Genomic DNA, 27,091 nt, shown 5'->3' with positions numbered 1-27,091 from the left:
AGTTTTGTATTCATGTCCTGAATCTGGTCTGGGGTCATCATGGAGGTCCGCTAAAGAATTTGTAAATAAAAGTTAATAACTTAACAATATGGCAGGAAAAAAGAGACACATCTAAAACATATTGTTATGGTGAGGGTGTAGGTCAGTTAAAGTCTGGTACTCCGAATTTTTAAGCGTGTATACCTGTGAGAAGGGTTGTTACCTTATCGGGCCCAGTTTGCGGAGCTGTACCAGTTGTAGCTTGACGGCTCAGTTAGCCTTGAAAAAACAGCTGGTTTAGCTGCAAAACTAGCCATAAAGAAAGTAGATGTGAGCTAAAGTGCAACTACTAGCCCCCATAAACACTAGTTTCTATCAAAAAGCTTAGTGCAGGTCATAATGATAGTGATTGCTACTGAAACAGATTTGAAAGGTTTTACAGTTTAAAAGTACAGAAAGTAAACGCTAGCAGATCTTACCCCAAAAAGGAGGACCTCCATTATGGCTGCCATTAGTTGACATTATCACACAGCTGCTTATATTTGTATAATTTTCTGTTTATCAAGATTTATTGTGGGTCTGTTTTTTTAACACCTAGTTATGTTTTGCTCATTATTTTTTTTTACTTCATTCCTTCAGCAGCCCAGCCGAACCGCAGGCACCGCTGGGAAAGGTGCTGCGTCCGGCTCGGCCTCGGCTTCGGCCGGCGAGATGAGCAGCAGCGAGCCCAGCACGCCGGCCCAGACCCCGCTGGCTGCTCCCGTCATCCCCACCCTCCACTCACCTGGAAACCCTCCGGCCCCCGTCCCCAGCAAGGTCAGTGTCGTCTCATAGCAGCGTAACACCACAAAGCAAAGTTCACACTGCAGCTGACGGTAACAACACAGATCTGATGTTTTGTTATCAGTGTGAGCAGAGAAAGGCTGCTTGTCAAGAAGATATTTGAATGGTGTTAATATCTGAGAGAGGTGACTAATGCTGTGTAAAAATCAGTGTTTCCCATAATAACATGCATATAATCATTAATAGTAAATAACACATGATACTGTGGTTTTGTAAGGCAGCACTCAATGTGCCAAAAACATCAAAGACCACTCAGGGGGCACGCTGTCATAGGTGCAGGAATTAAATTAGATGTGACATCTTTTTGCTATTGTTGCTCGGAGCATGATGGGATTTTTTGACACAGCTGTCAGTTTGTATTGTTGTCATCTGTGTGTTACCATCGAAATTAAATCAGAAATGAGCTGGAGGCTTTAACTGCTATCTTAGAATACATAAGGCAACATGAAAAACAATAACATGACATGCTGATGTATTAACAGGGAAAACGCTGAATGTTTGGTTATAATTCATAATGTAGCAGCAGATGTTTTAATTAAATAATCCATCCATTCATTCATTTTCTGAACAGCTTATCCTGTTTTGGGTCACAGGGGGCCGGAGTTTATCTCAGCATGCACTGCAGGAGAGGCAAAATAGAAAATGACAAATTTTATTGAATAATATTTTGAATAAAAATATATAAAACTGAAAAAATAAGCTGTTGCTAAGAAAGCACCTTGGTGAAATCTATCAGTGAAAGGTTTTGTCTTAAGATTTCTTTTAAAAGAATTGTGCTTTAAGAAGAGTCATCCATAGATTTATATTATGAATGTTAATAGGATAAACTGGAAATAGACAGATATACAGCTCTGTGTCATCTGCATAGCTTTGAAAATGTTGTTTTTTGAGTTGTAACATGTGTATACTGAAGTTAAGGGGGCCTAAAATAGAGCCTTGAGGGACGCCGCATGTTAAACAGCATCTTATTTATCGACATGTATTGAAAGTAACTGTTATTTCACTGTATACATCTTGTTTGTCCAAAATTATCAGTATGCAAAAGTCTGTTTTCAAAGTCATAATCTGTTAGATTCTTGTTGTTGATGGCAGCTGGTTCTCCGGCTGCAAAGAAAGACTGAAATATGTATGATTCTTTATTTATGAAGTAGCAGATTTTTTCTAGGAAAGACCTACCAGAGTCTTTTGTGCAGCAAATTTTTAAAAGATGCCATAAACTGGAGATAAAGAGGATAAAAAGGAAGTGTCTGCACTTCAGCTGATGAAATTTACCAGTGTGGTGCCTCTCCAACATGAGACCCACCAGACAGTAAAAGGTGGAGTGATTAAAGCTGGAGCGCATGGTCAATTAAACACGATTAAGTCAGTCTCAGTTCACGTCAAAATGTTAGTTGATTTGCACCAGTACAGTTGCATCATCGTCTGTGCAATTGTGTGTGTGTGTGTACAGATTTAGTCTCTACTGTGTTCTCCGAGCTGATAATCAGCAACATGTGCGTTCATTTGTATGAAAATGTCAGAGATTATCACATTTAACATTTCATAAAAGTCGGCTGCAGTCTGGTGTTTGATTTTGAAGCGGGCACAGTCGGTCTGATTCGTGTTTTCCCCCTCAGGAGGACGTCGCCAAGGAAACACAGGTGCAGTGGTGTGATGTGGTTGCACTCGATACTGAAGTGTTGTTTTTCCTCTCGCTAACATTTTAACATGCTATCAGAGGTGTGACTGCTGTTCTTTAATTGGTGTGTGTGTGTGTGTGTGTGTGTGTGGAAAATGCACGATTATTGCAGAATTAAGCTTGAATCTCCAGCTGCAGAGGGGAAGTAGAGGAACTGTAATTATGTGTGTGGTGGTTTTATATATACGTGAGCATTGTGTGTGTGTGTGTGTGTGTGTGTGTGTGCGTGTGTGTGTGTGTGTGTGTGTTTTTCCTGGCAAAGCATGTGTGTACATGTGTGTGTGACATTCTCTTCTCCACAGGTGGAAATGAAAGCTTTCTAACATAAAAGATGAAAGTGCTGCTACCACAGAGCTTTGTGCTTGATCCACTGCTTTCATTATTCACTGAGAAGATACCTGAAGAATCGTGAAAATGAAACGATTAAAGTAAAAAAAACTGGCGTAACGTAGCAGGGATAACATCTCCCTTTGCGCCTTAGAGCGCTAAACAGCATCCTGCACCAGCAACATGTGTTAAACTAATTAAATCTCTTCTTTCCTTCCATCTCTCCTCATCACCATTCCTCCTTTTTCCAAATATCTGCCCTTTCTATCCTTTCATTCCTCTCTCGCCCTGTGTTGCCTCCATACGTCCTCCGCCCAGGAGGAGGAGGCGCTGCGTTCTCAGGTGAAGGACCTGGAGGAGAAGCTGGAGACCCTGAAGATGAAGCGGACGGAGGACAAGGCCAAGCTGAAGGAGCTGGAGAAACACAAGATCCAGCTGGAGCAGCTGCAGGAGTGGAAGAACAAGATGCAGGAGCAGCAGGCCGAGCTGCAGAAACAACTCAAAGAGGCCAAAAGGGTAACGAGCGATTGTTGGATACGTAGATGAGCGGACGTGTAGGTAGAGGTCGCTCGATGACGCGGTTAAATGTGAGCGTGTTGTCAGTGCATCCACAAAATGGCTGCAGAGACAAGTCAGGGGAAGTCAAGATGATAGAAATGAAGCTGATGAATATGTGGGTGGATGATGGACAGTTGAAGTGTAAAAATGGAAAAGTGACTAACAGGACTTGAAAATTGAAAAATTAATTCATTGAATATAATGTAAAGGGAACATAATTTCTCAAAACTATGACCAGAATTCAGCCAAAAGTAGTTTTTAAAGGCAGATTTTGATATTTTCTATGATGGAGCATCTTTTCTCTGATAATTTGCGGTGCTGTTTGGTGTCATTAAAGGCCCCAAAATCAAGAAGCTGATTTCTGTCAATCAGCTTCTTGTTATGGAGAATGGGGTCCTACATTAATGCAACAACACAACATTTTCTCAACATTTTCTGAGAAACGAGTTTTGGTTATTTCACACGAGAGATTTCTGTATTTGTGTTTTGGTTTGAGCTCAGAACACATTCACACAAACAGAAACCTGATCAAACCACACAGTGTTGATGAAGCAGATTAGCTGAGTTTTAGCTGAGCATTAATCTCTTAATAAATATATATCTAATTAAAGAATGTTCATTTTATTTGATTGTTGCTTATTTAATCAGGAATATCTAATGTCACAGTGAAATACTTGAGATTTAACACCAAGTTTTTTGGGGCTTCTTTGAATAGTGAACAAATATATGGTTACAGGCAAAAATTTAAAACAATTTATTGAATATAACATGAAGTTACTTACAAAGGTTCAGCTAAAAACACTTTGTTGAGACGATATTTATGAATTAGAGCTAATCTGTGATCATTTGCTGTTCTGTGTCTTTAATGTTGATAATTGTTTTATTAGCAGATGACAAATTGGTCATATTTTTCACCCAAGAACATTTCTCTCTTTTTTTTTTTTGGATTTTTGGGAGATTTTGTTCAGTTATTATGACTTAAATGTCCATAAGGGTGGAGGACACTCTTAATTTTGATTAACATGGAGGCAAAGCCACACTAATGAAATTCTTTGAAGATTAGCAGCTTTAAAGACAAAATAATCAGCCACACCTAATCAGCAGTGGGGGAAATATTACAGCCTTTAAATGAGGAATTAACTTTAGAAAACAGAAATGAGTAATTTTTATTTGTTTATTTAACAGGAACCATTCTGTCCCTGATTAGGCTCTTAAAACTATGTTTGAACAATTAAACAAATGAATTGATTATTAGGATTCATCCTCACGGCACCATGGACCATCCAATAGCTGTCAACCTGCTGGTGACACTGGAGAAAATATAACCTCATCAAACCTTTTATAGTATATTTATTAGAACTGAAAGATCATAGCAGTTTAATTGCAGGTTTAAATACTGTATTAAGACTTCATAGACAAAGCATAATTGAATTTCTCTCTCTGTGTGTAGGAGGCCAAAGAAGCCCTGGAGGCCAAGGAGCACTACATGGAGGAGATGTCGGACACTGCGGATGCCATAGAGATGGCCACACTGGATAAAGAGATGGCTGAGGAGCGGGCGGAGTCTCTGCAGCTGGAGGTCGACTCCATGAAGGAGAAAGTAGACGAGCTCACCATGGACCTGGAGATCCTCAAGCACGAGATCGAGGAGAAAGGTACCGTTAAGACGAAGAGAAGACGATATTACCTCATCAAAGCTTTTATAGTATGTTTATTAGAACTGAAACGTCAGACAGTCTTAAATAGGATGAGATGATTTTTTTAAAGCTTTGTGAGAGATTTGACAGCACCAACACAGTATGTATCCTGGGAATGAAACACTAATCAAAGGTGTTTCTGACTCTACAAACCTCCATAAGACTGAACTGTGCTGTAGTCAATTATATAATTTTATATTTGTTGTGATTGCTTTAAACTTTCACAACAAAACTTAAACAATACATTTTTAATTAAAGCCAGTGTTTTACATTTATAGAACATTTATCATTTATTGTATAATTCTTATGCTACATTGTAAACAGGCAACTTTTTATCCAAATATCTTTATTAAATGTCGATGCATCACTAAGCTCTTCTTAGCTGTTAGTAGTGACTGAACAATGTTGTCAACATCAGCTGGGATTTTGACTTTAAAATATAAATTGGTTTCAGATCATAAAAGCATTGAAAATGAGAATTGTAACAAAATATCAGGAATGAACTCATGAACTTTTAGTTTAAAAATAAACAGTGATTACAGGAATCAAATGCTTCAAGCTCTGCAATAATTAAGTTTCTGTCTGTTCTGCACTCCTGACAATTCTGAGATTAAAGATATCAGTGAGCCATAAAATAAAAATGTACTTCTCTAAAAAAAAAAAAAAGCCTGTGTTCAGTTAGTAAGAGCAATCGTAAACGGTGTGGGGTTGGTCATCAGTGACCTCTGAGTGCAGTGTGATTGTGGCTGATCTGTCGCTGCTTCCTACTTTTTCTTGACTCTGGAAAGTTTTTTGTTTTGTTTTTTTAAACTGCAGCAACTGGAGCTAACACAGCCAACTCATAAGAAGAACAGTGCCATTTGTTTAATTGAAACAACTCTTTTGGCAATAACACGCAGCAACACTAATCCTCTCAGAGTGTCATTTGGTGACAAATTAAAAGCGCTCCAACGATTTAGTATCGCACTCCTGTAACAAAGAAAATCAACATCGATGCAGCAGAACCAGAGAAACCACGCATTCCTCTTCCTTGTCAAAACCTGGTGCCTACATTACCCACAATGCAACTCAACTCACTATGCTGTACAGATTCAGGTGTGTTACAGTAGTAGTTGCTAATGTAGCCTGGAGCTACAGAGGTCTCACTTCTCTCTAACTCCACACCCCCAAATTTTTTAATTTTCAAACTTCAGACCCAACCGACGCTGACTCAAGTGACATCACATGAGGCAGTTTATCATATGTCGTGCAGCTCCCTGGAGCCACAAAAGCTTTATACAACCTGTAAACAGACTTTGGTGTAAAATCGGTGGAGTTTTCTCGTTTAAAAATTGTTGTTTTGTCTTTTTTTGAGACAAGCGTATCTCACCACCTGACACAGATCCTGTAGAGCTCAGTCGTGTTTTTTTGGGGTTTCTCTCAGGTTCGGACGGAGCTGCTTCCAGTTACCATGTCAAACAGCTGGAGGAGCAGAACGGCAGACTGAAGGAAGCACTGGTCAGGTGGGTTTGTTGACATGTTGTTGATTATTTTAGTCAGTATAGAAAGACAGGAAAGGTCTGGAGAGATGTGACAGAAGGTCTTGGTCTTGGACAGCTGATCTACCCTCTATGCACTCTACTGTATGTCGTTGATGGACTGTTTTTGCTGTATGTCAGGATGCGTGACCTGTCCGCGTCGGAGAAACAGGAACACGTGAAGTTGCAGAAGCAGATGGAGAAGAAGAACGTGGAGTTAGACGCTTTGAGGGGCCAGAAAGAAAAACTACAGGAAGAGATGACGGTGGCAGAAAAGACCATCGACGAGCTGAAAGAACAGGTCAGACTTCCTGTGTTCCTGTCCCCCCTCCCCCTTTCCCTCTCTCTTTCTCTCTCTCAACCCAACCGGTCAAAGCAGATGGCCGCCCACCAAGAGCCGGGGTCTGCTTGAGGTTTCTACCCGTTAAAGGGGAGTTTTTCCTTACCGCTGTCGCCAAGTGCTGCTCATGGGGGCATTGTTGGGTCTCTGTAAATTAAAGAGTACAGTCTTGACCTGCTCTATGTGAAAAGTGCCTTGAGATGACTTCTGTTGTGATATGGCGCTATATAAATAAAAATTGAATTGAATTGAATTGAATTGAATTGATCAGCTTCTCGATGCTCTGCGGGCCACCAGAATCAGCCTCTTTACAGCGATTCATGGCTCAGGTAACAACCACAAACAAAACCGCTGTTTCTGACGATGACGCGCTCGCTGTTTCAGGTGGATGCAGCTTTAGGGGCGGAGGAGATGGTGGAGACTCTGACGGAGAGAAACCTGGACCTGGAGGAGAAAGTCAGGGAGCTGAGAGAGACGGTCACCGACCTGGTGAGTTAGAAAACACGAGTCTCACTGTGAAGACACACACAGACCATCACAGAGCTGATATCACAACAGGACAACAAAAAAACACAAAGAATACAATTAAATCTGAAAATCTTCGAGTTACAGACGAATGCGTTTCTCATTAACTGATTTTCCTGCTCGGCTACAGGACTGAGGTCAGAGAAAATTAAAGTGCCGCTGTTTGCTGACTCATTTCATTGTTGATATTGGGCCAAAGTCATTAATATGTGTGTACCACCCTCTGGTTTTTGTTACCACTGCAGTCATTGCTCAGTTACTATTTCCTCTGTTATCCGTTGACCTTGATCAGAACAAACGAGCCTGCAGATGAAACCTGGACGATCACAGTCAAAAGTAATAACTTAGAATAATTGAAAGCCACTATGTGTAGAATATTTAAGATAAAACCAACTTAAAGATCATTATGGTGGCATATATTTTGTAGAAAAATGAACAATCCCAGTTACAAAACATTATCAAAAGCAGTTTGAATTATTTTTAAGCATTTCACAAATCAATATAATTCACAGGATACTAAAATTCACAGTTACACATGAAGGTCGTCAAGCTTTTCTAGAAAAACAAAAGCTGAAATACCTCCAGGTTTTGGCAATAAACTGAAAGAGAACGAGGCAGTTGAGCTATAAAACAGCTCTACCATCAGAAACTCAAACTTCAGCAGAAATCAGGTGAAGTAAAGCGGAAAAAGAAGAAATCTATTCGCCGTTTCCACGCTGCAGGAAGCCATCAACGAGATGAACGACGAGCTGCAGGAGAACGCCAGAGAGACGGAGCTGGAGCTGAGGGAGATGCTGGATCTGGGAGCGGCGAGAGTCCGAGAGTCCGAGAAACGAGTTGAAGCTGCGCAGGAGACCGTAGCCGATTACCAGCAGACCATCAAGAAGTACCGCGAGCTCACGGCTCACCTGCAGGTACAGACTGTGTTCCTCCTGCTATGACGCTGTAGCATATTTAGCATGTAGCACATTATTTAATCTCTTGTGTTTCTTCCTTTGTTTTCCGCTGCAGGAGGTGAACAGAGAGCTGACCAGCCAGCAGGAAGCCTCCGCAGAGCTGCAGCAGCAGCCGCCAGCAGAGATGTTTGATTTCAAGATTAAATTTGCTGAAACAAAGGCCTACGCCAAGGTCAGGAGCTTTTTAGTCTGAATAATAAGTAGTTCTGAGCAGTGTAATAACGTTAAATGTTACTCACTGTCACCCAGAGTGTCCCTTTCTATCACTCAGGTGGTTTTCACTTTCTTTTGGATGCATGAGAGCAGAGTTAGATGATCTATTAGCTGTAAATTTGAGCTGTTTGTTTCTTCTCTGTGTTTGTGTGTCCAGGCCATCGAGATGGAGCTGAGGAAGATGGAGGTGGGTCAGGCCAACAGACACGTTTCTCTCCTGACCTCTTTCATGCCGGAGTCCTTCCTCCGTCACGGCGGAGACCACGACTGCATCCTGGTGCTGCTGCTCATGCCCAGACTTATCTGCAAGGTGAACACCACACAGTGTACTCTAAAAAAAAAAAAAATCACATCTCCACAAACAGATGTTGTGCAGCGAGACAGACTGATAGGACAGAGATGAAGAGGAGGGATTCAAAATAATTATGTGGATTTTTGCATAGTTAAGGCGAAGATGTTTGTGTGATTTTTAGTGTTTATAAAAGGTTGTTTGTGCCTCAATCTTTTCGTGAAACATACTATTGAAGAGTAAAGAGAAGCTTTGAGATATCTTGAGAAGTGGCTACAGCTCTATAGGTCAGTGTGTTTTTTGTTTGAGTTTTAACTATCTCTTCTTGGCTCTGTGTGTGTGTGTGTGTGTGTGTGTGTCTCTGTAGGCCGAGCTGATCAGCAAACAGGCCCAGGAGAAGTTTGACCTGAACGAGAACTGCGTGGAGAGAACGGGGCTGAGAGGAGCCATCGGGGAGCAGCTGAGCTTCGCTGGCGGCCTCGTCTACTCGCTCAGTCTCCTGCAGGCCACGCTCCACAAATACGAGCAGTATGTTTCACAGCGACCCCTAAATCAGAGATGTACAGCAGAGAGTTTGAGCAATGAAAAATGGCGCCACGTATTTATCTCTGCTTAAATTGCATTTTTATCTTGTAAACATATTTATGAAGACCCGTCTCCTGTACAATTTATGTAATTCTGTAAATTACTGTAAGAGAAAAAGACTCTTTCCCTCATGTAACTCATGTTGATAAGTATTGTACAGACTCAGACTCACTTCTGTGTGTGTGTGTGTGTGTGTGTCAGAGCTCTGGCTCAGTGCAGTGTGGACGTCTATAAGAAGATCGGCTCTCTGTATCCGGAGATGAGTGTCCACGAACGTTCACTGGATTTCCTCATCGACCTGCTGCACAAAGACCAGCTGGATGAGACCGTCAACGTGGAGCCGCTCACCAAGGCCATCAAGTACTATCAGGTACACACATAGTATATAGTATATAGTATATAGTATAGTATATACTGCAGATAGTGTATGTATACTGACACACAGTTTAGAAAATAAAAGATGATAGAGTTTATTTTAGTTTATTTCTGTTAGCGTCCAGTTGGAAGGAAATAAAGAAGTTCCTGTTTTTGCTCAACATCATCTTTAAAAAACATAATACTTTCAAAAGGCAGATATACTGTAGTATAGATAGATAGTTTCTTCATTCATTCTTCATTCTTTCATTTTAAAGTTGGATGACAAATCTTTGCTTTGCAAAAGTTGCTTCTTTTTAAGTGAAATGAATCAGTTCAGTCTGACAATTTCATCCAATGTTCAGGTGTAGAGTCTGTGTGTAAAATCACTAATAGAACGTAATTAAATCAGGAAGAATAGTTATTTATCAGATAAACAAGACTGTTTGTCTGTAAGAATCGTCATTAACTTTCAATTTGTATCAAGTAAAATGTTTGGCTTAACTTGCTCTATAATGTATCCTCTGGATAATCACTCACTTTTCACAACCCTGCAATAAATCCACCTTCATGAAGGTTATAATGATCAGTTTTTATTTAATCTGCTTTAGAGAGTAGTTTATGGTCATTTGGGAGGTTGTAGTTTATGTTGCTGTTGAACTGTACTGAATTACACTGAAAGATGTTTGAAATATTTAGTCTCCAATTCATATAAATAGGTTGTATTATACTGCATTAGTTTGAACTGTGAGTGAGTCCATATTGAGGTAATCACTGTTATTTCAACATTTGTCTTTTCAGCACTTGTACAGCATCCATCTGGCAGATCAGAACGAGGACTGCACCATGCAGCTCGCCGACCACATCAGAGTGAGTACAAACATACGACTGCGAGGAAAAACCACATTTCATAATTGCAGACTTTGATTTGCCTTTTTTATTGGATCTCAATCAGATTGTGTGTTAATATTGCGTCTCCACCTGTTAACCGTCCTCTGTTGTGTTGGTGTGCAGTTCACTCAGAGCGCGTTGGACTGCATGGCTGTGGAGGTTGGCCGTCTGCGGGCGTTCCTGCATGCGGGTCAGGAGAAGGCCGACCTGGCCGTGCTGCTGAAGGACCTGGAGACGTCCTGCAGCGACATCCGTCAGTTCTGTAAGAAGATCCGTCGCAGAATGCCAGGAACCGACGCGCCCGGCATCCCTGCAGCGCTCAACTTCGGACCGCAGGTCACAGTTTCAGCTCGATCGATTCATTCAGTTTATTTTAATAACGTATTTACTATAAACATTTTAATGATTTTCTGTGATAACATTGCAGGTGTCAGACACCCTTTCAGACTGTAGGAAACACCTGACCTGGGTGGTGGCGGTGCTGCAGGAAGTGGCGGCGGCAGGAGCGCAGATGATGTCACCTCTTGGTGAACAGGAAGGGCTGGTGGCCGTCAAACTGGAGGACGTGGCGTTCAAGGCAGGAGAACAGGTACCTTAAAACTTCTCTTAGTCTCAAATGTTTGAAATTGTACCACAATATAAAAAGATAACGTATAGCGTAATGCAGTAAATGTATTTTACTGCTCTCATGTTGCCTCAGTTATTTATCATATTGAGTATTGATCAGTGGTAAAAAGAATTACAGATTATCTTCAGTCCCAACCTGTTCAGATAAACATCCACAGAACGTCTTTGTTACCAGATTTAACGTTGTTATCACGCTGTCATTTTCAGATTTATGGACTGCAGGGTGCAAACCCCTACGAGTATCTGAGACAGTCCTGTGGCATCGTCATAGCAACCATGAACAAGATGGCCACCGCCATGCAGGAGGGCGAGTATGACTCAGAGAGGCCTCAGAACAAGGTAACTCAGTGTGTACGAGAGAGTTAGCTGAGTAGGAGTTACTGAGCAGGTGTGAAACTTTGGTTTTATCAACACAGATGATTATTTATATTATTTGTTTGTTGTCTATCAGAACCCGCCCCCTGTGGACGTGCGAGCGGCGGCTCTTAGAGCAGAAATCACTGATGCGGAAGGTTTGGGTATGAAGCTGGAGGACAGAGAGACGGTCATCAAGGAGCTGAAGAAGTCTCTCAAGATCAAGGTAGAAAAACACACAAATACAGCAAAGTCACCATTAAACACAGAACTGCTGAGTCATTCGTCAGGATCAATGAAATGAATTAAATATCAGCAGATAAGTTGTTGATTGTAGGCATACATAATGGGTTTTTAAATAGTCTAAACTTCATTAGTCTAAACTAAAAAGTGTGATTTGAGACATTCAGCATTATTTATATTATTATCGGTTAATCTGTCTTGATGTTCTTGATTAGTTGATTAATTGTTGGGTCTATAAAACATCAGAAAGCACAAGGTGATGTCATCCAGTGTCTTGTTTTGTTTGACAAACAGTCCAAACCCCCAAAATATTAAATTTACAGTCATTTAAGACCAAGAAAAGCAGCAAATTCTCACATTTAAGAGCCTGGAATCTTCAAATGTCAGTCATTGTTGCTTGAAAAATGACTTTTAGTTGATGAATCAATTATCAAAATAGTTGCAGAAAATATTCTGTCAATCAACTAATCGATTCATCGTTGCAGCTCTAGAAGTTACTTTTTTTGTGTGTCAACAGAAGTGGAAAAGTTGACTTTGGTGCATTTTAGTATTTAGATTTACGGTGCACTTACAAGCAAATATAAATCATTCTGTGTATTTGACATTCTGGCAGATTTAAGGTTTTTTTGTGGAAGGCAGATGCAGAGTCGTCTCCTGTTGGTGGTTCATTTTATATTCTTACTCCTGATAAATAGCAGTTAACGTGAAAGTGAACTGAAACCTGTATGTTCAGGTGTTTTGGTTGACATGACATCCGTCCAGATTAAAGCAGCATGTTCCAGAGTAATTTGCTCAGAAGTATCAAAGTCACCAGAGAGGTGATGCAGAGACAAACTATTTATCACATGAATTTGGTTTTTGTGTTTTCAGGGAGAAGAGCTGAGCGAAGCAAACGTCCGCCTCAGTCTGCTGGAGAAGAAGTTGGACAGTTCAGCCAAAGACGCAGATGAACGTGTTGAGAAGATCCAAACCCAACTGGACGAGGCTCAGACTCTGCTGAAGAAGAAAGAGAAGTAAGAACGACGTCAGACTGCAGATTCAGACACAAGTAGAAAAAATAACCACGACGACTTCAGCTGTCGGACTCTCTCGCTCAGGTTTGTGTGTGATGTCGTCCTCTCCGCAGGGAGTTTGAGGAGACGATGGACGCTCTACAGGCTGATATCGACCAGCTGGAGTCAGAGAAGGCGGAGCTGAAGCAACGCATCAACAGCCAATCAAAGATGACCATCGACGGCCTGAGAGGAACCGGCCCGTCAGGAATCGCTTCCATCGTCACAGGAGTGGCAGGAGGTGAGTGATGGGAAAACTACGTTAACCAGTAACAGAATAAACACAGTAAAGAAGCCACATAGCCATACATGTGCATGCAGCTACATATCAATAAAACTGATCTGAGTATTTTCAAACACTAGTCGACCCTCCTGTTGTCTGGTTGTTCTTCATTTCACCTCTAACTGCTGTTTAATCCCTGTTTCCACTCTGACAACCATTGACGTCTTTGTCCTCACTGACTTTTTCCCTTTAATCTCTCCTACTTTATTTTACCTGCAGAGGAACAAAAAGGTATCTGCCTGCTCGTATTGACATCGGTCGATGATCCCGCATGCTCGTTTTTGTCTCAGAATAACTAACTAGTGAAAATGAAATGTGTGTTTTCATTTTTCGTGGTTTGACGGAAGTTAAATACTACATGCATGTTTTATTAAATCTTATCAATTTGAGATTAAACCATTAAGACTTAAAAACGTTTTATTTATATATTATATCTATTCATGTGATAGATATAATGTCTGGTGTGTATATTATCTACTTGCATGCGCTCATGAACGATCAAACATCAACATGTACAGCACCAGTCAAATGTTTGGACACTTTCCCCACTCACTGCTTCTGTACTTCAATTACAAGCTACAATTTTTTAAAAAAGACTTCATCACATTTGCACACACTGTTCAGTTAAACACTATAATCTGTGTAATGCATCTTCCCTTTAACAAAACATGTTGGCTGTAATTACTGATAATTACAGCAAAGGAGAAGAAAAACTGAACCGTGACGGTTTGATTACGTATGAATTATTCTAAAGTATGCACGCTAAAATGTTGCAGCTGTAAACTAAATGTTTGTGTGTGGAACTGGACAGCTGGATTATTTTTCCTTTAAACTGAGAGTATAAAGGCTGCTGCTGCGTTCACTGACTGCAGACATTCAGCAAACACTCATACTAGCACTAAAAGTTTGGGTTCAGTCAGGTGTTGATAACTTTGTTCCTTTTCTCTCGCTCACAGCGAACATGATGTCCAACGTGGGTTCAGCTTCGGGCGTCCAGGTGATCGACTCTCCTCTGCTGACTCAGCAGATAGAAGCACAGAGACTCTGCATCAAACGCCTGAAAAACGAGAACAACAGGCTGAAGGTACGACGTCAACGTCTGGTTCATTACACACATCTGTGACGAGGAGAAACTGACTGAAAACTGCTGCGTTTGTTTCCATCTTGTCTGCCAACTGCAGTGTCATTAATTGCATTTTGCTGCCGTTAAACACGAGTTAATACTTAATGACTGCGGTAATGTCTCGTCTAATGTCTCAGGCTGAGAAGATGCGCTCCCAGCTGGCGTCTCTGCCTCCTCTCCACGTCACCAAACTTCCCTCCAAAGATGGAGGCCGTCCAGAAGTGACCTCCAGCGCCCTCTACCGCAAGACCGACCAGCTGCTGGAGACTCTGCTGCAGATGAGCGCCAACGTCAAGGTGGTGGACATCACCGGGAAATCTCCAGGTACATGAGTGGTGTGTAGAGCGAGTATTATAACAGCTGACTACAGCCAAGTTATCACATAAACGCAGTAAGAATTTTAAAGATTGTTGATCTCCTCTTTACACCGTTTAGTACAATCATGGTGCTGATGTATGAAGTGGCAGCCAGACAGCAGGTCTAACACATGCAGCTCATTGTATGAACAGATTTGTTTTTGTTTGTTTTGCAGTGACACCCAGTGCTCAGCTCCTGGAACAGACGGCTAGATTACAGTCTCTAAGTGACACTCTGGACAGACTCAAGGTACACGTACACACACACACACACACACACACACACACACACACACACACACACACACACACACACACACACACACACACACACACACACACACACACACACACACACACACACACACACAGAAGGCCACTAAAACATCTGTAAACATTGTCCTCTAAGTGTCAAGCCATCAAAATCCAGATGAAAGACGATATGAGACGATAAAAATAAGCAACAAATGTTATGCACTCACAGCAGAAAACTTAACAAGCATCGTGATTGGTGCAGTGAGTGCATATCAGGTTTTTTTGCCCTGGGTTTCGCCTCTCAGGCTACATAAAGGCTGAACTACCTTCTACTGGAGGTTGTTTGCAGCTTGAGTAGGAAGACTGCAGACACTAGTAAATCTAAATTTTTAATACCAGTTAATTTTCTTCCAAAAAGACACCTGGATTGAGCATCAGTGATAAAATAAGGCAGTAAAGCTCTGTGTTCTTTGTAGTAAAATGCAATAATATACTACCAGCAATAGTAGAGTACAAGATATATCGTCTATCATAAAGTATAATGTCTTTTTTTAAAGGTGTGAGTGTATTACATCACCATTAATATAGAAAACTAATAACTAATCTCTTAATAATTAATACAAACCTACAACCCTCCACACACACTGTAACCTCTGCATGCTGCAAGGTTTTAAAATACAAAAAGGTAAAATATTGTAGAAGCTCACGTTATTGTGTACAACATACTGCTACCACTGAAGTACTCACCCAGTGTAACATCTGTCCTCACATCTGTTTCTCTTCCTGTCTGTCAGGGCGAAGTAGCCGAACACGTCGTCAACCAGCAACCCGGAGCTCGAGTCTCATCTGACTTCGCCACGTTTCCTTCGACTTCGTTTGTAAAGGTACAGTAATAACGTCATTCAAAGCTCCTCACTTACAGTATTTTCCCTTAATCGAGAGATTCATTGATGTGTCTGAAGTGTTTGGTCGTCACAGTGATGTTTTAAAGTCTACATCTCATCTCCAGACTACATACTGAACTGTTTACATGCATCAACCTAAAGCCAGTTTAAGAATGATCCTCATAGGCTGCAACAATTTAATACAACTGTGATTCAATTAAATATTGATGCTTTAATTTAATGCACCGTTTTATATCTTATATCTAATTCTGCTGAGAATCTTAAAAGGAAAACTTTGAAAAAGGGCAACAACTCTAAAGTGTAGAGTTGGTTCAAAGAATGACATTTATTTTGAAATCTTGTCTTTTCAGTAATTTCTTTACACAAACATTTTCCAAATTTAGCCAATCAAAACCAGACTTTACACTCCGTCTGAGCTGTGCAAACACCAGTCGGCAGGTCGTTTTTCAATTACAAACATCTCTTTGCAGACCTGATATTGCACAATAAATAATAATAATGATGATACTATTCTTCCGTTTAGGCGAAGGAGGAGAAGCAGGGCGACACGGTGCTGGTGGGTCGGGTCATGGTCCCGTGTTCCCGCGGTCAGGAGCAAGTCCACCGCCTCGTCCTGTCACAGTCGCAGCTCCAGAGAGTGCACAGTCTGCTGCGGACCTGAACCTCACCCGCCCCCGAGATCCTGCCTGCTGCACCAACAACACAACGACCCCCCCGTCATCAGCTTGATCGCTCGGTTTCCACCCCAGAGCCAAACAAGTCGTGTCACTGAGATTGAAAAGCAAGTTGATCTGGTCAGTCTGGTTCTCAAGCTCACTCTGGATTTTGGATAAGTATCGTTAGTCGTTAGTGATTTTAGGCTAAAAGCAAACTACTCAACACAGTATTGACCTTTCAAAGCAAAAGTATTGCGGCAAGATGTTTTGATGCCTCGATTCACTGCCAAAAATCACATGACCACTATTAACGAGGCCTCGTTACGTCACAGACGTATCAGAGAGGTTCTACGCAGGTTTGGGATATGAAGTGTGTTTCTCAATCTGCCACAATATCTAAAAACAGAGCTGTGATCTGTTTTAATAGAATAGACTTTATTGAACAAAATAACAACAAAAGCTGTTTCATCTCGCTCTCAGATACCAACAGCTACTTGTCATGTGTCTGTTTTGACTCTGACTTGGTCTCAGCCACTCTGGATGAGGACTACAATTATTAAATCATGACAATTTTAAAGCAAAATCCTTTAAAGTCCAGGAAAGACGTACGTATTAAAGTACCACCAATATCACTGATATTTGCTTTTCCTTCATGTAAAACCTGTTCACAATGAGTAGAAGTTGTTGGTCTCATATTTAATTGGATTGGACCTGGTTTAAGAGGTGACTTGGATCAGACTGGCGAGCTCTTGATTACAGCTGTTTATTCTTTAAACTATAGTCTGTGTGAGGATGATGATGATGATGATGACTTTATCTGCTGAACTTACAGATCTAAATGCTGTTTTATGCCAAGAAAAACTGCTGCATGCGGCCGAGATTCACTGAAAGGTTGTTGTTGTTTTTTTTAGTTAAATAGTATGAAGTATTTCTCCGACTCCTCTTTGGCCCTGGTGTGGAACCTGCACAACGTGGTTTATCAGTCAATGCAGCGTTTTAGGCCAAATCACTGGATGTTGCTGTATGTTTCTATGTTAAAACTGTGCACACTACTGTTAACGCTACACAGCAAGTGAAGGTTCATGACTGTGGTGTTATTTTAATCAGGTGTCACTGTTGTGTGCTCCATTTTTATAAACGTTTAAAAAGGGGAAAACAAAAAAAAAAAGGATTATAAAGGTTTTGAAATGATTATGGAAGAAAAAAAAAGCATTTACAGTAGAGGGCATTTTACTGTAGTTTGATCAAAGACACTTTTTGCACATATAACGAGTCTTGAGTGACAGGAGGGGAACGAATCCACGTCACGCTTACTTGGATGTAAGTTTACTGCCGCGATGACGTCTGACCGATGAAGGTCATGTGACTATGACACCGCAGCAGTAAAGTTACATGCAAGAAAAAGTTGTGTGTTGAGGATTTACTTTCTTTTCTCCGTAGTTTGGCTGCACAGAACAAGAATAGCTGATTTTAACCTGAAGGGATTTACTGTGTAAAACACGGATGAAATTCTTTTGCAGATTTTTTTTTTCATGTTTATTTAAAACCTGACTTTACTTTAGTCAGATAAAGAGTTATATGGTTTAAATTATTTAGTATTTATTACACTCGTGGTGTAAATTCCAGTAAGCTGTTGGTGTCAACTTTTACACGCTTGGTACACATGACACACTGGTCGTATTGGTAATTTTACTGAACACCTGTATCACCTGTGAGACTGCTGTCGCCGTAGACTTTAAAACTTTGTCCGAGCCTTAAACCTGCAGAGAGCCTTGTGGTAAAGATCGGTCACCTGCCTTATTTTTGATTTGTTCACACCGAACCTCGTTTAAAAAAAGCAAAAGTACATCTTTGCCAAAGAAATCTTTGTTCTTCTTCACCACATCTGCCATCGCTGATTTAAAAAAAAAAAAGGCTTTTAGTTAATTAATCCATGATACTTGTTTTATTTAATTATTTGTTAGAATATTTATGTTTACATACAACTGAGGTAGGAAGTTTTGTAATTTAATTAATGGGCATAGTGCATCTACATGACATTACTACATAATATTAAGAGGGAAGAATGCCGATAACCTCATGTCTTATTTATTCACTGTTGTTGTTCTGAGCAGCTGATGTACTGAAATCTGCAGCTTGTCTAACTTGTCTTACCTTTTCCTTGTGTGGCTTCCCGCTCTTGCACAACCGATAACTGATCAATAAAGACATTAAAGCCAGTGTATCTCTGTCCCGCCTTCTCTGTCTTGAATCAAAACATTTGATTTAGTAAAAAAAAAACAATGTTAAAGAATAACATGTAAATATGCAGAAACTGTTTATTTTTACATGAAAACACACTTTGTGTAACATTAAAACATCCGACTGGTCTGTAAGTAGAAAAAGTCAAAAATACCAGTGATGCTACTTTTATTATTTAATGAGTAGAATTCTACTTTTCTACATAATCTTTAAAATAACTAAAAAAAATTGTCACATATAAATAAAAGCTATTTTTTTGTTAAAGTAGGTAGTTTTTTGTAATTGTAAAAATCATTGATTTTCTGTACAGTAAAAAGTTTGATCAGTGCCACGCTGTTCTCCTGCCCAGGACACGGTTTGTGATTCTCTGAAAGACAGAAAACAGAACTTTCATTAATTCGATTCACAAAGACTTTAATAAGTTTGTCTTCGACCACATACAGACTGAACTAAGAGTCACAAGAGAGAATATAAGAAATTTACTGCAGTCAAGTATTTTCACTGATGCTGCTCAAAATATCTGAATTTGAACTCGTCTTTACTGCTTAAAACAAATTTGACTTGTTGTTTAGTGACTGATTAATTTTAGAACCATCTACATGTGAATCAGTTGTTTGTTGTTTGTGTTTGTTGTTACCTTGTTGTAGAGTTGTGCGTTCAGACGGTAAGTTTGATACTCTGCTTTTCTTCTTTCCTCTTCTTTCCTCCTTTGCACCTCCGGCAGATTCTCATAGATCCTGAAGGAGAGACGTGTTCGAAGTGTTTGAGAAAGATCAGATTTAACACTGTTATATAAAGCTGAGATTGTTCTACAACATCTGTGTCACTAAATTATTAATAATGGATTTTAAAACGCTTGAGGAGTCAGTTGACAAGAAAAAACAACATAAAAAACCCCCACAAATATTTACTACATCTAGCCATGTGGATACTTTTGGTTTTAAGAATATCAGTATCAGTAAGATCAGATTTCTGCCTCCACCTCAGTATATAAAGGAGATGAATATCATTAATTGGTATTCACAGCATTAAGAAATGAAGAAATTATCTTTACAGAATTATTGTCAATATGACCTCAAGAATAGAGCTGCAACAATTAGCTAATTAATCAAATAGTCGATCGACAGAAAATTAAATCAGCAACTATTTTGATAATCAAAGAACCATTAGAGTCATTTCTTTAAACAATAATGTGTTTCCAACTTCTCAGTCATGATGATTTGATGCTTTTCTTTGTCATACTTGATAGTAAACTGAGTATCTTTGGGTTTTTGGACTGTTGTTTGGACAAAAGAAGACAAAAACTGTAATTTTTCACTATTTCATGACACTTTATAGACCACACAATTAATCAAGACAATAATCAACAGTTTAATCAATAATTAATATAATTGTTAGTTGCAGTCCTGAATATATTATCACCAAAACATCAAATGAAAAGCTTACTGTTTGGACCTCTGGATCATCTCCTTCCTGGGAACGGCCCTCCTGATCAGAGCGGTGCCTTCAGAGACAGAAAATAAGAAAAAAATACTGGTAACACTGGACACTTTCAACGACTTTTACTCATTTATTTACAAAGCATGTGCATCAAATGTATGAAGGAACATTAAACTGGGTAAACAGATGTATTGTTATATGGGCAGAACATCAGCAGGACCAAGGTTAACAGACTCTGCACTAAAAATTCAAACACTTGTGAGGTGATGTAAGAGTTAAACATGTGAAGAGAAAAATCTGCAGGACTGTTTTTCTCCTGGTGTTTGTTGAGTACCTGCAGGCTTCGGGAGCCTCTCCTGGGCGCCGGGCCAGTTAAAGAGCTCGTCTCTCTCTCTGCTGAAGACGGTCTGTAGCTTCCTCTCCTCCACCTGCAGCGTCAAGCACTTCACCCTCTGCTTAGACCGAGAGATGAACTCTGGACGACGCATCTTCAGAGCCTCCTGCAGGATTGTAGGATTAATAATTAAAAAATTACAATAAAAATGTGCCCTTATGAAAAGCCTGTTATAGAAATGATTTGTTTATCAATATTTTGTGAATAAACAGACGAATCCAAACCAACCTGCAGAGTGATGCCTGTCAGACCGGAGGACGTTATCTTGGATGCAGGATCTGGATCAGATTCAGTCTGATGTGTAAAAGCAGGCGGTTTGTTTCTGTCCTCGTCGACTTGTCTCTGTCTGAGCGGTTCTCTCCATGGATAGATTCTGTTGTGTGGCTCAAACCAGGCCGTACTCGGCCTCCAAGCCGACTCCTCTTCCTCTGGCCGGTTCTCCTTCCTCGCATCTGCTCTCACATCATCAGCAGAGATGAACCATGAAACACCTGGAAGGGACCAAGATGGGAAATTCACACCAGCTGATTTAATACGTTAGTTCACATAACAGATGTGCAAAAACGTACACAACACATAAGATCACAGACGCCTCATTTGTAGCTTGACGCACCTTCAGGATAAAGTTTTGATGGGCTTCTCTTAGTCTTTGTCTGCTTTTGTGACCCCGGAGTCTTGGAGGTGCTCCTCTGCCCTCGTCTTCCTCTCTCTGCACTGGATGAGGAAGATGAGATCTGCCTGAGAGTTCTGGCTTCACCAGGCGAAGGGAACGTGGTTCCAACATCTCTGGTGTGACGTCGAGTCCCGTTGCTAATAATCTCCAGATCACCTGAGGAAAAAGAAAACATCAATTTAAAGAATTTTGTGCTTCATTTTTCCATTATAGCAAAAATAAACCTCAAAGTGAGCAAGAAAGGACTGATTAGAGTTTTAACTCTCACTTTGAGATCAACTACTGCAAAATAAATGGACCCTTTCTAATCCTTTCATGAGGAATCCTGACGTAGTTGAACAAATTTCAACAATTTAAATAATGCTAAAACTAAACTAACACTGATTCATCCTGTTAACAGTTTCAGACAGAGTCGACATTGTATGAAACGGTTCTTTTAAATAAAGGTTTTCTGGTGTCAAAGATGTTACACATAACTTAAACACTCAACAATCTAGGTAACTTATGTGTGTGACTGACCTGCCTGGATGCCTTTGCTGACCAGTTTAATGGTTTTCTTGGCTGGCAGAGACCTGGAGGGGCCGTGGTGTGATGGGAAGGTGTAAGTGCTGGTTGACGACGAGGAATCTGCAGCAACCTGCAGACCAACGCAATGACATCACAAGTTAGAAATGTTACAACACCTGTAATTATCAGTGAATATGAAAATTTCCAACTGTTCATTAGGTGCTGATTTGCATCTGCAACAAAGACAAGATTTCTGTGTATTTCTATAACATTCATACTTCAAATTTAAGGATTTTTTAATGATGTTCAGGTTCTTCTTTGGTGATATTTAACAGCTCAAGTTTGTCATATTTTCCAGCTGTTAAAAACATGGAGGCTACATTTTTTGGATAATCTCATCAAGTTTTTCTAAAAGTAGGAAGTGCTGATTCTTGGAAAGAAAAAGGGAAGAAAACAGTTTTACAAACACTATTCAAGTTCTGACTTTTAAGGAACTTCTTGTATTTTCTCAAATCCATAAACATGGAAGGGTTTTGAAAGCTAGTAGGAACTCTGTTTACTGCACATATGATTATACTTGATATACTTGAGAACATACTGTAGACTCATCAGTGCCGTTGGTCAGTGTGATGACGTGAGGTGGATTTTTGTGTCTCCCTCTCCTCTGCTCCCTCCCTTCTTTCTGCTTGTTGATGGTGCTGTACAGTTTACTGAGGCCGGAGCTCATCTTCAGGTGCTGGACTCTGTGGGCCCCGAAGGCTCGAATCAGCCGGGCCGTGTCCACAGTGGACATGGAGCCAGACATGGTGGACAAGGTCTCAGACTCGTCTCTGTCTGCGGGGCAGAGGTGCTGACTCTGAGAGTAGCTGGAGGTGAAGGAGGCACTGCTGTCTTCCTCTGCAGGTTGAGAAGTTTCCTCTTCCTGCCGCCTGTGTGTCCAGACCTGATGAGGAACATTTCTACTGGCTTTTCCCTCCATTTCTCTGGCCTCACCATGTAGGCCCCTCTTAACCTCCTGCCTCTTTTCCTTCCTCGTCAGCGTAGCCTCCTCTCCTCTCCATCCTTGCGTCTGTTCTGGATGACGATACGCCTCCATCTGTAGCCCAGACATGTTAGTAACCCTGGTGCTGTGAATAAGACGAGACAGACGCTCTAGCCGCTCCAGCAGCGATGCCTCTCTGTCACTGGTCGGACGAGACTCCTCCACGCTCCTCCACTCACAGAAACTGTGCCACAGCTGGTCCAGAGTGCTGCTGCTCTGCTGACGGAGGTCAGGGTCTCTCCTTTCCTGATCTCGCGCCGCTTCTGTTTGAGGGACAGACCTTTGGCCCCGGTGACGGCTCATCTTGCTATGGTCCAGCTCCACATGAGCTGCCTGAAATGCCTCACCACTTGTCTCTGGATGATTATAATGGAACTGGAACTGGACCGGACTGGTTCCCTGGTCTCTCTTGGTGCTGGAGGTTACTTGGTTGCTTGATAAAGGCACTCTGGTGGAGGCAACGGATACGTGAGAAGACGGCTCTGGAGCTCCAGTCATACTTGTTTGTGAACTTCCATCTGTGATGAAGAAAGAGACATAACAATAAAGATAAAGCTCACAATATTCTCACAGCTCACAAATATATAGTTCCATTTTTAAAAGAGGTTCAGTAATTTACTTAAGAAAACTGGCCCATAGAACAAGTGTTTTAAAGGTTTTCTTTGCTCTCATACATGAATGCTACAAAATGTTTTTCTTTACAAAAAGCTGAATAACAGCTGGACGTGTTATGCAAACAGGATTAAACCGAGCACTGGGGACTATCTTCAGTTATGAATATGCTGCACTAATCAGTATTTCCAGCAGCAGGACATGTACTGTATGTGGGATTGACACAGTGCTTGTGTTCGTTGTAGTAAAGGAATATGTCACCCACTGCATCAGTGTGGTTCATTCATGTCTTTTTAATAATTTTTGGACAACAATGGAGGTCTGAGGCACAGAGGAAGAGGAAAAAGGTAAACCAGGCTTTGGACACACAGAAAATACTTTGTAAGTACTTTGTAAGATGAATACATTGTTGGTTTTGGTCTTTTCATGGAGTTTGTTGACAATCAGAAAAATAAAGAATATCATCACTAATCCTTTAATATTGAATTTGGATAAAACAGATTTTCTTGTTTTATTATTTTACACAAGTGATGCGTGTTTATTGCATACATCTGATTCAATACAACTTAATGCCTAACATTTGATGTCACAGCCAAATAAACAAAGCAAGTAACTACTGCGGGTACACATACGGTCAGTTAGTATGTTCAGCTCACCTCTGTGTCTGGGTTCTTGCATTTTGAACGTGGCTGTTTTCAGCCTCTTGCTGTAGATTCCCTCTGTGTGCCTGATGGTGACTCCGCGGTCCAAACCCGGGTCCTGGTGTCCGAGGACCTCACTGCTGAAGTGTGGAGGCAGAGCGTCGTCTGAGCCTGGTGAGAATTCAATAGTGGCTTGTTACCTCATGATGAGTTCTTTTCAGAGAAGGTTAGATCTAGATAACAGATGAATTAGCTGCTGGGAAAGTGACCAAAATCCTTCATTTTTAGATTTTAGAGGAAGAGAAAATGTTCAGAGACATGGATTGTTAAAGTCTCCTCTCCTTGTCTCTCTGCTGGGCCCCATCTCTGCCTTTGTCTCACTCAGCCCCTGAACATGAATAATTAATGCACTGCCTGGTGTATCTTACAATGGACCAGCTGCTACTCATGCAGGCACAGGGGAAATGAGAGCAGAGCCTCCTCATTTATCAAACACCAAAATTACTATTCTGTTCATTTCTAATTTTTTTTACTATTTGCTGTGTTGGAGTTGAATCAGTGGAGCAATTTTTACACTACTAATGTTGCCAGGAATTGTGTCTACTACTGCTGTGATGTCAACAAAATCCCTAAAATGTAAAAAAAAAAAATAAATCATGGCGATACCTGTGTGGGAGCTCTCCATGGTGGTGTCAGAGGGGTCAGTACAGGAGACATCAGCTTCTGTCTGAGGGACGTAGAAGAGCTCCTCACTGCCACGAGGTTTATACGGCAACAGGACGGGTACTGCTGTATGAGGAGCAGTGAGAGGGCACAAAAAATCATCTTCTACTGCCACTGAAACAGTATTACAATAAAAATCCTTTTGATGCTGTTTGTTATTCTGTTAAGGACGCAGCCTGTCAGAATATGTAGCCCAACTTCAAAGATATTTTACAAAAGAACAGCAAATTATTTTTTCAGAACTTTTACACTTTTAATTGTTTTTATTTTTATCAAACGCTTTTATTGAGCTGTTTGGTTCATACACAGATTCAATCAGTATGAAATTAATTGTAGATTGTCTTCTAATTTCATGCTGCAGTTTCTGACTGAAGTATTCAGACAAACTGAGGATGATGAATAAAGGATCTGATTCTAGATTAGAAGTAATGACTTAAAATACAATATCAAAAATACCAGAACAAAGACTTGAATTCTAAGACCAGAAGTGCTTTTTCTTTTAAAATCACAATTGAAACAATTACTCAATCGACAGGATGTTAATAGTCCACAAATTTGACAATTGGATAATAGTTTCAATTATTTAGCAGGAAAAATGCTAATTTCAGCTTCTAAAATGTGCTGATCTTCTGTCTTTCTCTGTTTTAAATCAGTGTAAACTGAATATCTGGACTGTTGAAGACGACACCCTGGGCTGTGAGAACTTGTGATTGACATGTTTCCCTAATTTCTGTAATTCTATAGACTAAACAATTACTCAATCATAAAAATTATCAACAGTTTATTCTTTAATTGCAGACCTGTTTTTATTCACCTGCCACCCTAATTGATCCAACTCAGGCCATTTCATCTGGGAAACAAATACTATTAAACAAGTAAGAACACAGAATATTCTCATCCTAATTCTCTGATGCTAAAATATCTATCCTTTATATGATAGTATATTCTTAAATTATATTTAAGTACTTATAACAAGCCTACCTGGTGTTTCAGTGGTTAAGGATACTGGTGATGCTTCATCTCTGTGTCGTGCCATAAAGGATTGTGTGGATGTGGAGGTCATTCTTCTATGAGACTCAACAGGTTTGAACAGGGTGGAGGTGTCGGCTCTTTCAGGCCGCCGCGTTCCCGTTGGCTCTCTGATCTCGTACCACTCTGGTGGACTGCACAGACCGACACCTTCGTCTGGACTGGTGGTAGCTGAGGAGGAGTGTCTGAGAGGGACAAACTCTTTTCTTGGTAGCCCAGGACCAGCATTATTAGCATGACTGGAGGAAACAGCAGTGGCCACGCTGTGATCAGTAGTTTTGGGTGAAAGAGTGAGATGAACATGAGAGATGTGACCCGTCCTTGCTTGGGATTCAACGGTGGGCGAGACTGTGGCTTGTTCAGCTCCGACACCAGAAACAGAGCTGTCCTGGATCGATAACTCATCATCCTGCTTGAAAGATGGTGTGTTGTCTTCTCTGACGTTCACATCCTCTCTATCTAAACCCTGTGAGGACGGGGGAGGTTCTTCATACTGGCCTCCCACAGCGTCCTGTCTCCTCTGATTCCCTGGTGCTGACTGAGGGATCAGGTTTTGTTTTCTGGTGTAGAGACTACCGCTTGGTTCAAACACTGAAGCTGGCACCCTGGTTGACTTATCTGCTTCATCCAGAGTAGGGGGAAACTTCCTGTCGGCAGGGTGTTCGACTGTTTCTGTAGAGAGCTCGTTCAGATGGAGAGGCTCTGGGGCTGGACTGAGGGGAGGTACGGGGGACGCGGAGGAAGACGGGGAGGTGGAACGCCTTCGGGTGGCAATAGTGATGGATGTGAGGGCCTGAGCATTTGTCCTTGGCAGAGTTACCCCTTCTCTGGCAGCAATCTCACGTACACGAGCCTCCAGATCATTGGGAAGAGGTTCTTGAAGCTGCACACTGGAGTCAGGGGGGATCGTGCTGAGGCACTGCAGCTGCTGGGACGCCTGGTTTTTAGCATCACTGAGGGTGGCAAATGTCTCTGCAGCTCGGGGCAGCTCCTGCCCCTTCAGGCCTCTAACACTGGACGCCGCACTGCTCTCTGTATCTGTGCTCCCCTCGCTCTGGAAGGAGAAGCAAAAACAGGAGAAGTCTGCGTCAAACTGTGACACCAGGTAAGGTCATAGTTTACAATGTCTGTGAAGATTCTCAGTCACCATGGTCATGGTTATCCAAGGAGGGTTGAATCAAGG

At 41.0% G+C, this 27,091-nt stretch overlaps 2 protein-coding genes across 11 annotated transcripts in view; one reads left to right on the top strand and one right to left on the bottom strand.

Moving 5' to 3' along the window:
* The window catches only part of dctn1b (dynactin 1b), a 46,893-nt gene extending 28,063 nt beyond the window's left edge, over positions 1-18,830 (top strand). For 2 of the 5 annotated variants that reach the window (XM_042387993.1, XM_042387995.1), the window contains 24 exons: positions 619-795; positions 3,146-3,343; positions 4,836-5,040; positions 6,506-6,584; positions 6,741-6,900; positions 7,324-7,428; positions 8,187-8,378; positions 8,476-8,592; positions 8,791-8,943; positions 9,290-9,450; positions 9,709-9,877; positions 10,663-10,731; positions 10,876-11,088; positions 11,180-11,341; positions 11,587-11,718; positions 11,831-11,959; positions 12,847-12,989; positions 13,103-13,269; positions 13,531-13,542; positions 14,268-14,395; positions 14,572-14,758; positions 14,967-15,040; positions 15,840-15,929; positions 16,474-18,830. In XM_042387993.1, coding sequence (XP_042243927.1) covers positions 619-795; positions 3,146-3,343; positions 4,836-5,040; positions 6,506-6,584; positions 6,741-6,900; positions 7,324-7,428; positions 8,187-8,378; positions 8,476-8,592; positions 8,791-8,943; positions 9,290-9,450; positions 9,709-9,877; positions 10,663-10,731; positions 10,876-11,088; positions 11,180-11,341; positions 11,587-11,718; positions 11,831-11,959; positions 12,847-12,989; positions 13,103-13,269; positions 13,531-13,542; positions 14,268-14,395; positions 14,572-14,758; positions 14,967-15,040; positions 15,840-15,929; positions 16,474-16,611 — 3,360 coding nt within the window. In that variant the 3' untranslated portion in view covers positions 16,612-18,830. The remainder of the gene's footprint in view (positions 1-618; positions 796-3,145; positions 3,344-4,835; positions 5,041-6,505; positions 6,585-6,740; positions 6,901-7,323; positions 7,429-8,186; positions 8,379-8,475; positions 8,593-8,790; positions 8,944-9,289; positions 9,451-9,708; positions 9,878-10,662; positions 10,732-10,875; positions 11,089-11,179; positions 11,342-11,586; positions 11,719-11,830; positions 11,960-12,846; positions 12,990-13,102; positions 13,270-13,530; positions 13,543-14,267; positions 14,396-14,571; positions 14,759-14,966; positions 15,041-15,839; positions 15,930-16,473) is intronic. The other 3 variants (XM_042387996.1, XM_042387997.1, XM_042387994.1) reach the window with 3 other exon arrangements.
* Positions 18,831-18,906: 76 nt separating this feature from the next.
* Positions 18,907-27,091, bottom strand: part of alms1 (ALMS1 centrosome and basal body associated protein) — a 62,715-nt gene continuing 54,530 nt past the window's right edge. For 5 of the 6 annotated variants that reach the window (XM_042387988.1, XM_042387992.1, XM_042387987.1 and 2 more), the window contains exons 10-20: positions 25,861-26,962; positions 24,823-24,945; positions 24,172-24,327; positions 22,460-23,421; positions 21,874-21,991; positions 21,295-21,510; positions 20,910-21,172; positions 20,622-20,787; positions 20,294-20,351; positions 19,485-19,584; positions 18,907-19,214 (exon numbers count right to left, since the gene is read on the bottom strand). In XM_042387988.1, coding sequence (XP_042243922.1) covers positions 19,170-19,214; positions 19,485-19,584; positions 20,294-20,351; positions 20,622-20,787; positions 20,910-21,172; positions 21,295-21,510; positions 21,874-21,991; positions 22,460-23,421; positions 24,172-24,327; positions 24,823-24,945; positions 25,861-26,962 — 3,309 coding nt within the window. In that variant the 3' untranslated portion in view covers positions 18,907-19,169. The remainder of the gene's footprint in view (positions 19,215-19,484; positions 19,585-20,293; positions 20,352-20,621; positions 20,788-20,909; positions 21,173-21,294; positions 21,511-21,873; positions 21,992-22,459; positions 23,422-24,171; positions 24,328-24,822; positions 24,946-25,860; positions 26,963-27,091) is intronic. The other variant, XM_042387991.1, reaches the window with a different exon arrangement.

Source organism: Thunnus maccoyii, chromosome 16 (genome assembly GCF_910596095.1).
Source record: "Thunnus maccoyii chromosome 16, fThuMac1.1, whole genome shotgun sequence".
Classification (NCBI taxonomy): Eukaryota; Metazoa; Chordata; class Actinopteri; order Scombriformes; family Scombridae; genus Thunnus; species Thunnus maccoyii.
The sequence above is the reverse complement of the archived record's forward strand: the minus strand, read 5'-3'. Positions and strand labels throughout refer to the sequence as shown.